Source organism: Chroicocephalus ridibundus, chromosome 4, assembly GCF_963924245.1.
Source record: "Chroicocephalus ridibundus chromosome 4, bChrRid1.1, whole genome shotgun sequence".
Taxonomy (NCBI): Eukaryota; Metazoa; Chordata; class Aves; order Charadriiformes; family Laridae; genus Chroicocephalus; species Chroicocephalus ridibundus.
Window position 1 is genome coordinate 65,883,510 of NC_086287.1, and position 15,941 is coordinate 65,899,450.

General features: G+C 36.6%; 1 protein-coding gene across 2 annotated transcripts in view; it reads right to left on the minus strand.

Moving 5' to 3' along the window:
- Positions 1 to 290: 290 nt before the first annotated feature.
- Positions 291 to 15,941, minus strand: part of PPM1A (protein phosphatase, Mg2+/Mn2+ dependent 1A) — a 35,468-nt gene continuing 19,817 nt past the window's right edge. The window contains exons 4-6 of one of the 2 annotated variants that reach the window (XM_063333613.1): positions 13,275 to 13,383; positions 10,731 to 10,788; positions 291 to 8,384 (exon numbers count right to left, since the gene is read on the minus strand). In XM_063333613.1, coding sequence (XP_063189683.1) covers positions 8,355 to 8,384; positions 10,731 to 10,788; positions 13,275 to 13,383 — 197 coding nt within the window. In that variant the 3' untranslated portion in view covers positions 291 to 8,354. The remainder of the gene's footprint in view (positions 8,385 to 10,730; positions 10,789 to 13,274; positions 13,384 to 15,941) is intronic. The other variant, XM_063333614.1, reaches the window with a different exon arrangement.

Genomic DNA, 15,941 nt, shown 5'->3' on the forward strand with positions numbered 1-15,941 from the left:
AGTGTCCTGGAATTCTTATAAATTACACTACAAAAGTCCATCCTGTATTTTACACTACCAAAACAGGACAGAAGACACAAACATATTTTCTTCCTGGGTGACCTGGTTTTCCAAAAGTTGGGCATCCTAATTGATCCATGGTTCTCTTGAAAACCCCAGACCAGGTGGCCTCTGGGGAACACCGTGGCAGAGCCAAGCACAAGCTGCTTTATCTTGGAATTTCAACATGTGAGGGGAAAAACCGTGAAAAGGGGGATTTTTATTACTGTGACTAACAAATGACCAAAATAGGCACTCAATATTCCTTTTTAATGTAACTAGCTTGAATGAGAAAACTGAAGGAGGCCTCATAAGTTTGTAAATTAGTGACAATAAAACAGATGTGAAAATGTTTTATAGCATACAACTCAAATACACACACACAATGTAATTGCCTGTTTTATTTAGTGGAATTGCTTTTGTAGATTAGAAATATTTCCAATTCCCATTTACTCCAATGCAAACCTCCACCATCGACAGGCATAACGCAGTTTAACTGATTCCAAACCAAAAAAAAAAAAAAAGAAAAGAAAAGAAAAAGAAAAGTACAATCTCAAATGTTAAGTTAGAAACTAAGTTCACACGTTTTCTTTGGGACCAGGAATCTGTACATAGTACAAAATATACATTTATTGAACTTTCTGTAAACATACAGTTTGAATTGTGTAAAACTGTAAATAGTGGGTGAACTATGTGGAGAATAATTTATTATATATTGTTATACATTCTACTTCAGGAAAATAGTTATGCTCTTGTATATTACTCTGTTAAATTTATAAATTCCATAATGAAACCGTGTAATCTGCAAACATGCTTTTCAAGCTTAAATCTCTCCATTCGTAACACACATTTATACAGGTCATCAATGAAAAAAGTTACACTTTCCACAAAATAGATATAAAGAGGTCATGAATTTTCTAAAAAGACAGGCACAGCATGTCACTACAAACGAGACTCTTATAATACGATGTGGAGTCAATTCTGTGAGAAGACAGGTGAAAACTCTCTAATTCAGCATGTTTGTACGTGGTCTTAGTAACAAGACAGATGCTCGAAACCAAAATCTCTGCTTTGACAGATTTATAAAGCAGCTGGTTCTGGAAATCAAAACTCACACTTTTCAAACATCCAGTATTCTCTGGCTAGGAGAATCCAGGCTTTTGTATTGTATTAACCCTTCGTCGCTGGTTTTCCGAGTAGTGAACTACCCGGCACGATTTGCCAAGAACATTTGCATAATTCGGCACTTACTCCAAAACCTAGATTCCTGGCACCAAAGAGTTAGATGTGGTTAATAAATACAACTTAACTCTTGGTACTCAAGGTCATGCGAATCACACCATCATCAATAAAATGTACGCTAGGAAATCCCGACCTCCAGCATCAAAATCGTTGCACAGCATTAATCCGCAGACGCGTGGTAACAGGTACTGTAGCACCTCCCATACTGGGGACTCTGTTGTACAATGCCCAGTTCCCAATTAAAGAGTCTGGAAATTTCAAATGGCAGCAGACCTGCCAGTCTGGCATCAAACGCTCAGCAAGAATACAAAGCTCCCCTACAAACACCAACAAAGATCCTTTCAGTAGGTCCATCACTGGACACGGAGATAACGCTACATCAACTCAGCACATTTATTCCTAGATTTTTAGGGTCTCACTGTTTCTCCACCCAGGTAACTCATTTTGGGTTTAATTCTTTTATTTGTTCTTTTCAGCTAAAAGCACTACATCAAAGACCGAACCTCTTAAATGGTGCCCCTCTGATGTTTTAAAAGAAAAAAATGCTGACTTCCATGTTTAAAGAACTATGAAACTGTTACCTCCAATTAATCTAATATTTTGCTTTAACATTACTACCTTCTTCCCTTTGGTTTTGAAAAGCTTTTTCAAAACCAAAACCGAATGAAGATTACATTTCTTTTTCATTGCAAGAAAAGTGGGACGGTTAAGGCTCCAACAATACATGTGCAAACTTTATATATTGTGAGTGAAGCTCCAACGATGTCAGCAGGACATACAGTATGTGCCAGATTTTCCCAAGACTAGCTTAATTTAAGTTTCCCCTCTAATTTGAACAAAAATACTATGCTTTGGCCTGAAATCCCAACAATGAAAATTAAATCGGCTACTCTGTATCACAGTAATCAGACTGGGTTGAATTCAGTAACACTAGTAAAATTAAACTCTGGACCATAGTCTACCGCCATTGATAGAAGTAAAAGTACGTAATGGTTTATGACCCGCCAGTCTCAGTTTTCTCATTTTTATACTCAAGGATATTTCTCAAAAGAAATAATGGCACCTCCTTCAACCCTGGAGGCTTACTCACAATACGTATTGAGAGTCCTGTCTACTTTATCTGTAAAAAAACCACACTCCCCCCAGCTCTTCAGAGCCATACAGTTAATGGAAGCAAAAAATGAATTTCAGTTTTAGCTCAATGTTACTGAGTGCGCTGAGAAGTGCAGATGTAGTGCTCTTAAAGGAAAATGTTACTGTCTGACACAGCACTCACCCTTGCAAATAAATGGCTGGTTACACAGGAGTAAGGACCATTGGTTTTATTCTTCCTTTTGGGGGGAAAAAGAAAGAAAAAAGTAGATGCCTAGTCATATTTTAAAAAGCATTTGGGCAGGAATCAGTATGAATTACGTGTAAAAATCTGGATAGACATAAACCAATTTAATTTATAGTCTAGAAATCTGACCTGTCATCCCACCTCTACTGAAGTTTTAACACTTTCAGAATAGACCTAGTTCATTAATTCTATAAAAGGCATTTTTAGACTTAAGCCCACTTTCCCAAGTTTTGTGGTTGCAAAGGTTAGGGAGCTGTTGGTGCATGTAAAGCAAGCCTCCCCCAAAACCCTTCCCTAAGACACAATTATCACTCCTGTTCTCTTAACTTGGAAGAAAAGACTTTAGAAAGAGCGTCTACAGGAGGGGAAAAGCCCTAGATCTGGTTTACTGCTACTCAAACAGAACATCAAGTAAAAACATAGATAAAGCAAGGAATATGCACAGAGCCTAGGTCACTATAGGTCAACAACTCTGACACCATCGGGAGATCAAAGCTTCAGATGTTTTTTTCACCTATTAAGCAAATAGTAGAAATTTGTGGAGATTTTTCTGGAACCAAGTTTGCAGTGGGAGATAATGTAAACTCAACTTTTAGCATGCTGTATGTTCCTTTTTTTTTTTTTTTTTTTTTTTTAACTTGAAAGCATGTAGTGGTCCATGAGAATAAAGAAAAGCTTTAAGTTTTCCTACAGCTTCTTGAACTGCTGCCACAGCCATTCTTGAACAAATGTCACTGCCCAGGTGACTGCTACCTCATTTACAAAGCAACATTATTAAGCAAAATAGGGCTCGGAAGAGGTTCAGGAGGTGCACAGCTGGGTCTGCAGAGAGCGGCAGACTCTGCGAGCAGTGCACAGAGACAGCTCAGACAGAGCTCACCAAAAGATCGGACCCTCTAATCAGTATTTCACAGACAGATCAGTCAAAAGTACTTAGCCCCAGATTGTTACTTCTAAATTTTGCTCTGTTTTTACAGTTAATAACAGGAATCACATTCATTTTATGCACTGCAGCATCCTAGAATCCCATATGTGGAGCCTCTTTTTACCACTTAAGAGTTAAAAAAAAAAAAAAAATAAATCTATCCAGCCAAGTAGAGACTTTACACCCTGTATTGATATATAAAGGCTTGAGTTGTGATCATCTCAAACACACACAGCTGTAGGAACAAGGAGCTACATCTAGGAGACGTTATTTTCACACCTCATGGCACAGAGTAACAATTCATTTTCTACAGAAAACTGTCCAATACAGCTCTATAGCTCTACACAGCTTTGCTGTTTCTGAACCTATGCAAGGTAAATCAGGTTCGCATTAAAATACTGTATTTGCCAAATGGTGAGGAAAAGGGTAACATTTTACAAAAGGTTAGCCTGTTATGGACACTGCCAAGTTTAAATATCAAGAAATTTAAGTGTATCGAGTCATTTGTGCATAGAAGCAACTCAAGGAGGTGCAGGTAGAGATGAAGGTGAACATCTCAGCATGATGAAATCCTGATGTACACTGAAAAAGGTAAACTGTAACAACCATTATCATTAACTTAATTGTGGCAGCCGTGCTGTCTATCCCACAGGACTGAGGTACGTACATCTAGAGAAAGTGAACAGAAAGTAAGTTTGTCAACATGGAACTCATACATAAGAGGACACTAAACCCAAAGTCTCACAATTCCAGTTTTAAGAAAAAGAACGTTTACCAACACAAAACATCTGTTGTAAGTATAGAGTCTGCAAAGGCTTCGATACTCCCTACATAGGTCAATCATTAATCTGTATTTAGGGCCTGGTTTCCCAAACTGTGGCAAAAAGGGGCGGTGCAACCATTCCTTTACTCTCAGTCCCGTCTCCCCACTCTGCATCTTGCTCTCAATCCAGCTATGGGATGCTGATACATCAACTTACCCACCTGAAGAGTACAGTCGTTTGGGGCTTTTTTCCCCCCTCTTAACTGCACAGCCATGAAAACACGACTGCTGGCACAAAAAGGGCAAGCTTATAGCAGTGGCTTAGCCTTGATACAAGTTGACCATGAAACCATATCCTTAGTTCATAAACTACTAAAAAGTGAAATGCAATAGGAAGTCTATCCTATCCCAGTGTAACAAATTAAGATGAGATTCTTATCAGGGAATCAATTGAAGTGAAAATTCTTCCCTAATTTTCTTAAATCACCGCTTCGAGTTATTGAACTGAGCAAAATGGCTCAGATTTTAACCTATGCAGTTCAGACAGTACCAGCTTTGCAATAAACAACTTAATGGATGCTGACGTCAGTTTATCCTAAGCAGACATTAAAATGAATAGCTTCGGCACCTGCATGAACGATCAAGGTAAGTGCTACTATCACTCATCGGCTGCGTAATATTCATCAGGCATCTTGCTAGTATGACACAACCTAGGATTACCGCCGTTCAGTGTAGTTTAAGGACAAGCAGATGAAACTTCTCTCCCCAATTCTGACTTCTACTGGAAGATGAAAGTGAACGATAGCCACGCGTCAAGGCCTTTGTGGTGCTGCTCCCTGGGTAGGTAAGAGCAAGCCAGCTGAAAGATTCATAACCTGCACAGGACCTGCAGGCTCCTGCCCCACCACACGTATCAGGGACTCTATTGATACAATGGATTTACAAAGCCTTGCAAATCTAGGACCCTATTTAATGTAATTGCATTTAGTTAATCCAACATTTGTTTTAAAATGCATTTTAGAAGCCTCTGTCTTGAACATATTTCAATGCTGAATTAGCGAGGATTAACTGAAACAGTTGTTTATAAAGCAGTACAGGTATTCTCCCAGAAGCATCAGTGGAAACATTTAATCTGACTATAACAAAACTCACAGAAACCGAAGCCAGTGAAGCTGTCCGATGTAGAAGGAAAACAAAGTTGCATGGCATACCAAGCAAAGTAGCTTTACAAATCTCATTTCCTTTTAAAAACAAGCAAATTGGGACCATCCTATTTGAACACGTATTTAAAAATACATCTTTTAACATCACACAATTTTCATGTTTGTCACACAGGAATCTTTTTCCAAGATGGAAATAAATAGCACAAAATACTTTAAAAAAAAATTGCTGCCTTGCCCCTGAGGTGCTAATGTTTTTAGCATTTAAAAAAAAGTTTCTGGTGCAAGAAGGAGATGCACAAAGGTGCAAAAGTGCCTTTTTCTTTTCAGAGCAGTGAAAAGTACAGCTTACCTTTTTTCTAGGATGCTTTATATACTTAATTCGTATATATTTTAATCAAAATCTGTATCTAAAATGGCAGTGTTTATGCATACATAATAGATTCAGTGCTCTGACCTCATCGAAATGCTGAACATCGGCAGGAGAGAGAAAGGCCTGAAACGGGCTTTCTTCTGCTACCCTCAAACCTAGTTACATCGCCTGTAGCAATAGCAGAATTATTTTCTTTCTAACCTTTAGGAGACCTCATAAGAGGAGGCTTCAAATATATCATTTGTCACTGAGAGAGTTCAAGCGATTATAGTTTGAAGTATGGCTTTTCACACCACAGTTTTGCTTCCAATTTTTAAAGTTTAAAACTCAAAGGTTCCACAGTCCAGTTCGAGGTTTTGCAGTTCCCAAAACTAAACTTTAGTCTCTATGAAAAAGGACAGAACTTTTATCTGCCTCGTCCTAAATTAGGTTTAGCTTTTTGAACTAATATGCCATGTATTATTAAATATGCTTGTTAATTAGGTGCCTGTGAAGCTATAACTTAACATTATTATAGTCTTGCACTCTACAACAAAATTAGACATTTTAAGCATTTATTCATAGGTAGGTAAGGAACTGGTTCTTAAGCAAAAATTGCTATAAATTTATAAATACAAATAGTGCTTATGTTTTCTTCATTCATGCTTGAACAGATTACAAACTGAATACAATGAAGTTACGTTTAAGCACTCCACACAGACAAGAGGGATAAAAGAAAAGTTTGCTGGTATATACTATACTTAGTTCCAAGACACTATAAGTTACTTTTTCACTGTTCAGTGTTCCCTAACTCTGCATTAGTTTTAAGGCTATATATACAAATATGTATATTTCAAAGTTAGGGAAAGACAAGTACAGCAAAATGCATTGTACTACATTTTCCTATCAAAAAGTAATTATACACCAAGTTTTGTTTCTGTTTAACTGCAGTAAATGTTACAATCTACTTGTTATACTGATTTTCCTTTTGGGGAATCTGCCTACTAAATGAGTAAACTACATATTACAATATTCTCAACCAAAAAGACAATACAAGGTGCACAAAACAGCAGTTTTGCAAACACGACTGACTTGAAAACAGAATTTTTTTATGCTCAATGGGAGAAAGCTAAGCTTAAATCAAATTAGTTTATTATCTTATAAAATTTTAAATTAGAATTTTAAACAACGAACAGTTAAATACTGTCAACATGCTATATCTCAAATCACAAGTACTGTTTAACCACTAGTCTCATTCTATGTAAGTGGGTCAATTAAAAACACACACCATAAAACGTTAAAGATTGTCAGGCTTTGACAAATGTATTTTTATCAAACAGTAGGCAAATTCAAACCAATGCACATTTTCAGTGGGGAGGGGAAAAAAAAAAAAAGCAACACCACCAAAAAGCCTGAAAAAACTCACCCTTGTAAAAAACAGGGTAACGGATTAATCCCACATCATCCTTTAGCATATGGCTATGTCTTGAGCAATAATCAAAATCCTTCCCATTTTAAAAATGGGCTACCAATTAATAAAAATATTTTTCCACAAGTAAAATATCATTTACAATGGCACTGATATTTTAAAAGGCAGGAAAAAAGGAATTACACATTTATGGATAAATTTCTTGTTTGTTAAATCAAGCTTTATTGATAAAATGGAATTCAAAGTATTTTACTTGGAACAGCAGCAGACCCAGCCAATCAGGATTGTAAAAATGTTGCAGACTCCTACTATATGTAGAAAGCTGCCTGTTCGTGCTCAGTGATTAGTAGTTTCAGGTAAGGGTTAATGAAAAAAAGAGGTGCAAGGAATCAAGGCATTCTAATCCCAAGGTTCGTACGCCTATGAACGCGGCACTATTAATAGGACATGATTTAACTCCCACTGAAGTCAAAAATCAAACTCCCTTTGACTCAATGTGAGAGTAGGAGTGCATCCAAGAAAATGATATACATTTTTTGAAGAATGTGCACTACTCTTAGTTGTTTTTCCATTGCCAAGCAAATTCACACACTGTAACTTCTGGTAAGTTGCCCACAAGTTCACCTTTCATATAAAGCAAAAAAATATCTTTACAGTTTTGTGCACCTCTCGAGCACCTAGCTGGCTAGGCTGCTGGTCCTTGCAATCCAAAACCACAACATGAATTTAAAGGGATATATATTGTTGCATCACACAAGCCAAACATTTCTTCTAACCTTTATAGTGATTTAAAGCAGTTCATAATTAAATATGAGCATTTTGTACAAAGACAATTGCACTTTACAAAAACAAAATCATACAACATAAATTGCTGGAGTCTGATTTACAACATGAATTATGGTTTGAAATCACGTTTACAGAAGTCTGTTTTACAAAAAAGATCAGTTCCTGGGCTACATGTCGTACTGCTGTAGTCACTCTCACCAACACGTCATATTCCCTTCTTTAATTAAGGTGGAGGATGGATGTTAAGAAGGGTCACTGAGGTTGGGCTGCACTTCCATCTGAAGGATGAAACGTGAACTCCACAGCTAGATGAGCAGTTTTACCACATATCATCAGTTGAGGCAGAGTCCTTAAAGAAAAAAGAAGGAACCCTTTAAAGTCTGGAGTGCCCATAGTTACAGCAGTTTCTGGATAATCCAGACGGAAAAGGGTAAAGACTTAAATCATTTTAGGAGTCTGTTTTCTCTCCCCTTTCAGAAATAGCATTTAAGGAGTACCTAAAAATCACATATGCTTAATTAGCGTATTAGTACCAAGACCTTTCAAAACCTCTCCAAGTGTTTTATAATAGCCTTATCAATCCTCAAAACACTATCCTAGGAACCTTATTCAAAAGCATTCCCAGAGTAGACAGAAGTCATACAAAATAGATGCACTTACTACACAGGTGCATTAAAGAGCAGGATGTGCCTCGTGCCATTTGTTATCATCATTACCATCTTTTGTGTTTTCAGCCCTCCCTCAATGCATAGGACGATACAGTCATCAACTGACACCCTGTTGTAATTCAGATCAATCAAAACACTTATAATTTAAGGTTAGAGAAGTGTAGTTTGGGCAACTGCAGGAAACCCTAATTTTGGGTGGTAATAAAACCACAAGGAGAAAAAAAAAAGAATATTTAAGAAAAAAATGGGAAGCAGAGACATGCTGTGCTCTAAATCATAACCGTATGGCCACACTACATGGCATTACAACCATGCATCCAATACCTGAGCACCCCTAAAATTTGGTCCATCTGGACCCACAGGCAAGAGTGGATTTTGTGTAACTGTCACAGCCCTGAAAAATGTTTAACCGATTCCTGCTATCAGTTAAAAAAAAAATCTTAGTACAAATTGAATTTTTAATTCTAGTAAGTGTTTTTTAATCCATTTGCCTTTGTGTCACGTCCGTTTCCTTTTCCCTTGCTTAGACTGTTCTATATTCAGCCTTCTCTAACTGCCTCATCAGTTGGGTTCACAGGTTAACACCACAACTGAGAAGTGGGACCACAGCTCGGTAGCTGAGCAACAGCCAAGTCAGGAGCAGAGGCATCAGAGAAAACTGCTTTTGTACAGCAGTCTTCAGTTGTTTCAGCATTACCTGCTACCTTCCCCTAAGTAATTAAGGGCCATGATGGGCTTTAACAGCAGCGTATGCTGGTGCTTCCAAAGCTATACTTACTCCCTTATCATTACTAAGACTGCAGGAGGTAGAAATATTACTCCTCTTTAAAAGTACCGCCTTACTGATTCCTTCAAGAGAAGAGAGGCTAATTAAATCTCTAGCAATGCCACATATGACAATTTCTTAGCACTAAAGTTCTGCACCCTTCATTCAAACTTGCACACGGAATTCACTACAAACCATAAAGAACAGTTGGCACGGAGGTGTAGTAAAAAAAAACAACCACCCAATCAAAATCACTAAAATAACCCTTTGCAGAAGTACCACCTCCAGTTTTTTCTTCAAGACCAGAAGTAGCAAAGGAGAGCAATTATATGAAAGACCAAAATGGTTGTGCTTGTTTCAAGTGCAAGGATGAAGAATAAAAGCAGTAGTGAGTAAAAACGCAGGAGCTGCATGCCAACTATTCAGTATGTAAATTTCTGTATCCAAGTTGCCAACTTCACCACAAAACAAAGAAGTTTGTGTACCATACATTTGTAGAACAGTAACATACTATAGAATGTATTCTGAAGATAAAGCATCCTCTTTCAGTCACTATTTAGGAATTTTTATTTTAAAGATATGAGAACTGCCAAATAAACTAGCACCCAGTTGTAAAGCCAACACACAATTCTTTATGTCTGGATGCATTTCACTTCTGTCACATCTAAGCATGTAATTTTTGCTGATAGGTAAAGGGTCAATTTAACTCCTTTATGAAGTACAGCGCTTTTGGCGACAGAACGCTCTTTCTAGTGATCTAACTGCAATTGGGATCACTGTTCATATTTGACAGTTTTGGCTTTTTCCCCCCCCTCTGACAGAGGATTCATGTCACCCTGATCACTAGATATATAAGAACCTCAACTGCATACTTGCTGTAAGATGCGCTATGCTTAAGAATACAAACGCTTACATGGTCCATTTTGAAAATTAATATATCGTTATATTTATAAAAATTATTTATATCCTTAAAGCTGATTAATCACTCTTTGCACTGTTTGGCAGGAAAGCATTTAGAAGCCCAGGCAGGACTGAAATAATGAAATTCCAGAGAACAAATGAACCAACCATACTGAAGTTTTGAGACTATGATCAGAAGGCGGCAGCAGAAAACATTTATAAAGCATAGTCCGAAGCGCACAACACTATTGCTTCTTTGGGGAAAGGGGTCCTTTAACTAGAACTAGAAATATGTTTCTTTACAAAAACACTAAAATAATTGGGGTGGGGGGAAAGACAATGTAAGAGAAAGGATACTTACAGTATCATCATTCCTGTAGGGGTTCAGTCTGTTATAAACAGCTTCAATCACACTCCGCCTAGAGCAAAAAAAACCCACAAGATTGTAAGGTTGTGTCTTTTTTTCTTTTTTTAAAGTCAAATTCCCTAAGTACAATTTTAATTTAAAATGCAAACTTTAAGAAGTTTCAAATTCATAGAATCAAGTTTACTGCCAAGTTAGCACTAAGTGTCATTAAATACTGAACACAACTACCATACCCTTTAAAACCTCTAGGTTCAAGAAAAACAAGGCTGAATACCACTCAAGAGTTCAGCAGGAGAAGAGCACAACCTGACATTCAGATGAGGCTTTGATGCTGCTTGATGCTATGTCTCTTGACTTTGAAAAAGGGCGTCAGAAAACTTGATGGACGTTGAATGCCCTGGTGATTTGTGTATCTGACGAACGCTGCAGTAGTACTTCATGTATTATGGCACTTTTATAGGAGAATAGTGTGTTTTTTATTTTCTGGATGCACAAAAATTGCATTCTGAAATATGTTTTTGTTTGTGTTACATCCTGAAATGTACTTTCCAGGTGCAAACCTGGAAAAAAAATCACTTCTGAAGCAATACTCTTTTACAATAAAATGTCCAATACTCTCCTGCAACCTTTCTCAAAAAAAGATTATAAACTGCAAATAGCAGTCTTCTGTATTGGATCTAAGAATTTTGTCTGGTAAAAAATATTTAAAAATTAATTTAATCATCTTGACAGTTTCCTCCTTTAAAAAAAAATTTGCTTAGCATATTTAAGATAGCTTGAAATTAATTTTTGCCTCTGGGATTCTTGGCTTCTCTAATATTGATAGAAACATTGATAGGAAATACACTGACAAAATCTTAACAGAAAAATTGCAAACAACATGTAATTGAGTTGTTTTTTTCAAACACAGGGTGAAAAGGTTTTCTCTAAAACTGATACTTAAAAAAACCCAATGCGAGGCTGAAAGATGAGGAAACTTTTGCCATACCCAGGATATAAGGAAACAACTCTAGAGGGGGAGCAGGAAGGAAAGAGGGGAGTAGAAGACAGGAATTATAGATCGGACTTTAAAAGCAACTTTCTTCCAGATCCCCCTCTGCAGACCAAGTGTAATGAAGTAGCAGACTTCAACTGTGATACAAAACAAACTTCAAAGAACAACTGCTCATGCACGCATGCAGAGCAATCACAAAGGAATGCATCAGAAGAAAAAAGCAGATGATAGGTTTTATAATCATCCCGTAACACTGAGAAGTCAGGAACTACCATGCAGCAGTACAAACGTCATAGCGAATGGCTACAGGGCATGGAAAGAGAGGCTGAATTCAAAGCAATAAAAACAAGCAATTACATACAAAGTACATTGCACATATGAACTGGAAAGTTTCTGTTATCTTTCAAGAAATAGGTATCTTCGATTCTAAATAAAGGCAGTTTTCTTGAAAAGCATTATTTTCCTTCCAAATTGGCAGCAGTAGTTTGAATTTTGCTAACATCTAATTAAATCCATACTTCTATAAAACCCTGTTCAAACCAGCATCACTAAAACACAAAATCCCATGGAAGTCAATCACTTCAACACTTCCTCACAACCACGATGCTACCGCTAGCCAAAGGAGACTGAGAAAAATCAATTTATATGCCATATTTCATTAGTAACTGGCTCATCAATACTTCACGACTACAGCAACACATCCTAAACAGGTGCTGCTATTATATACAAAATTGCCATATCTTCTTTTAGAGTCAAACAGTTCAAATAAGAACAATTTTGTTTTGTAGAAGTCGTCTTTACAGTTCAATTAGCATTTATTCAATTACATACCTAGAGTCTTCATGTTGTGGTGTAACAACATAAAAATCATACTCTGAAGGGTTAAAAAATATAGTCCGTACCATATGTGCCCAATCCATTTTAACGCAGCACAGGCTCATGAACAATCTTTTGATCCAAAAAGCACTTGGTTTGGTGTGCAAACAAGCTGAGTACATTACTTCCTTAAAGACTGCACATCAATTTGAGAAGGCACAGGGCATCAACACTGAACTCTTCAAGGACAAAGCCAGTCTATATAGAGGTGTAAATTTAACTTCCCACTTTTCTAGATAGAAAGCAAACTTTTAAGCAATTACAACATTGCTTTAGCTACAGACAAGAAAAGAAAGCCGCCAAGCAAAACATCATATGCATATCACTTCTTGTCAAAGTGTAGCACTACTAAAGTCAGTGCATTATTTTTGCATCTTCAAATGTAGCCTCCCACCCAGACAACCCAGTTAATTACAGAAAACACACTCAGGCCACCCTTAAAAAATCCTCATTCCTTCCCAAAACTACAGTTTGACATTTAACTTTAGTAGCGATTCATAGTTAACTCTTGTTATGCCTGTCCTTTTCATTCAGAACAACTGAGTAATAAAAATAGCAGAACAGATCTTTGTCTAGTACCCTTCTCCCCTCCCCCCACTTTTAAGAGTGGCCTTACAGTTAAGTTTCGATTTAAATCAAAAACCACATTTACATCAATGTGAACTCACTTGCTTGCCAATTCACCCCCTGGCGGGAGGTTTGGGATGCTCTCAGTTGCTAACGTACGCATCACGTGGACTAAGTCTGGGACTCCTTCACCCTGCTTCTTTATGATCTCTGGGAATCAGAAGTACTTTTTTTGTAAGTGCAGTCCAAATTTAACTTCAAAAGATTGAAACACTCAGTTTTATAAAAAGGCAGCTTAACTTCTGTTAATATGTATTAAAAAAAAAAAAAAGATGACAGACCATATTCAACATGGCAATTGTTAACTTTGGTTCCTTAAGAAAAAGAACCTGTAACAGATTTGACAAAGATATACTGCTAACTGCTAACATGCACACTGGTTGTAGAGATACACAGCTACCTAATAAAAGTGTGAAAAAAGTCTTTAATGGCTTTCCCATTATACATTAGGTATAATAGAAGATGTAATATCTTCCCAGCAAAATGCCCTAGGTACGAGGCAGATATTAACATCAGCTTTATCACTGCAACAGAAGATAAAAGATTATCATCATCATAGAAAGCATAATATTTTCAAGAAACAAAAGGTTAGACACATTAAAAATAACTCCCATGGCTGTACATATATTAGCCAATACATGTACCTCACTGCATTACATCAAAATGCAAATTTTAAGAGCTATTAGATACAAATTAAAAGCCTGGGACATCACATCTAAGAAACAGTTCCATGCTCAGTCACTTAGGGGATATGTGAATATTGGGCAGTTATTTAAAGCTGATCCACTCCAACTTCTGGGTGAAGAGAATCTGTACTGTAGCTACAGTCCCATTCTCTAAGAAATCAATTCTTTAACTTTATTGTTAGACCTGGTTTTGCTTATTTTCTTTCCCCAAGTCATAAGCACACAATTTTATTTGAACTCGAGATTTCACACCATACCACCCCTGAAGAGTCACTCTTTAAATAGGGATTTTATGAAATTTGAAGAACAAGCACATTTTTTAAAATGCATCTTATCAGTTTCTCTGTAAACATGAGCTCTTAGAAATTATAAGAGTTATGAATTATTAAGACTTGGTGCTCTTGATCTTCAAATGAATACTGCAGCACACATACGATAATGTGTACCTAAGCGCATATATATATATACATATGCACATACATATACGCACACTATTCTTCATGTAATAAAGCATTTACGCAGCTTGAAAAGTACTTGGAATTCATCAATACCGCTTTTGAAAAATACTCTAGTATTCGGTTTTTGCCCTAAGTGATAACTCCAGAAGAGCAAACCAAGCTTCCATTTTACAATTTAATTAGTGAGATAAGGCACATTAAAAGCTTTTAAAACCAGCATGTATCCAGTCCTTTTTAGTTAAAAAAATAATTAAAAACAACAATGGTGAGCTACTTTTTGTGCATGTAATGCTTTTTCAGGGCTGTGTGTGTTTACAAAAGCATCAGCTCAGTTTTGCAGTCAGGCTGTGTAAATTATTTGCAAGGTACAGTGGAAACACTGTCTAGCCCTCAACCAGTGTCAAACTCTGCAACATAAGCTTTAAGCTGCTTACTTCAAAACCTACATTTTAAGTATGTCACCACACACCACAGACACCTCAAAAAAACCCTTGCCATTTCCTCAAAATCTATAGCCAAAATTAATTTTACCATCTAGTATTTAGTAAATAAATAATCTAACACTTAAGTCTTAAATCTGAATAAGAAGCAAAGATCTCAGATTTGGTTTGCCAAGTTCCTTTATTGTGCAATTTTGAACATCTAGTATATTCTACATTGTGCTAGTGCTAAAGTTCTGCTGTACAAAAATAAGGAATTTATAGTTTACCTATGCTACACAGTTTCACAACCTGTAACTGCAGTACATTTAACATACAGTCTCCACTAAAGGAATACATTTATATTTTGATAAAACTATAGATACAGACTGAACGAACACTGAAGACACAACAAATGGAGTCGGTCTGCTAGCTGTGTTTAATTTATTGGAATTGTCTTCTTCCAATACATCTTATAACCCTCCCCCCAAGCTTTAATTTATTTTTAAACCTTCTACACATTTTCATGGCATCAAGTACTGGAAAAATGTACTTACAATCCTAAAATAAAGGATTCAAAACATATCTGCTTTTTCATATTCTGAATGGGAATTCCACACAAAGTTTAAGAAAAAGCCAGAGCTTTGATTTTGTGAAAATAAAGGGAAGACCATATAACAGCTAACTTCAAGTTATTTCTCTCTCTATAGGTATATATATTGCAAGAATTACCTACTACGGAATGTTTTTATGTAAAAAACTGAAAACAGAAAAAAGATAGACCAGTTTCTTTTTAGAGTCAACACATCAATAACATGTATTAGTGCAAATAATAGCAAAACATTTTGGAATGACTGATTGCTTCTACCATGAAGTTCACATGATCTTTTAGGAGTAACACACTGAGTTACTGCAAGTAACAGCACAAAGATGCTTTTCCACACTTGCTGCTTCTACCATTATTATTTATTGTAGCTCTAAGTCTGGACCATAAACACATCAAAATTTATAAAAGGAGAGTCCTAGGTGGCATGGTAAGTAGAAGACTTTCTACGTTTTTTAAAAATCCAAATCGCCTCTCCTTACTCAAGATGAACATTAGCACTAAGCCCTATTCAGTCTTAAAATTTGCACTACTTCTTGAC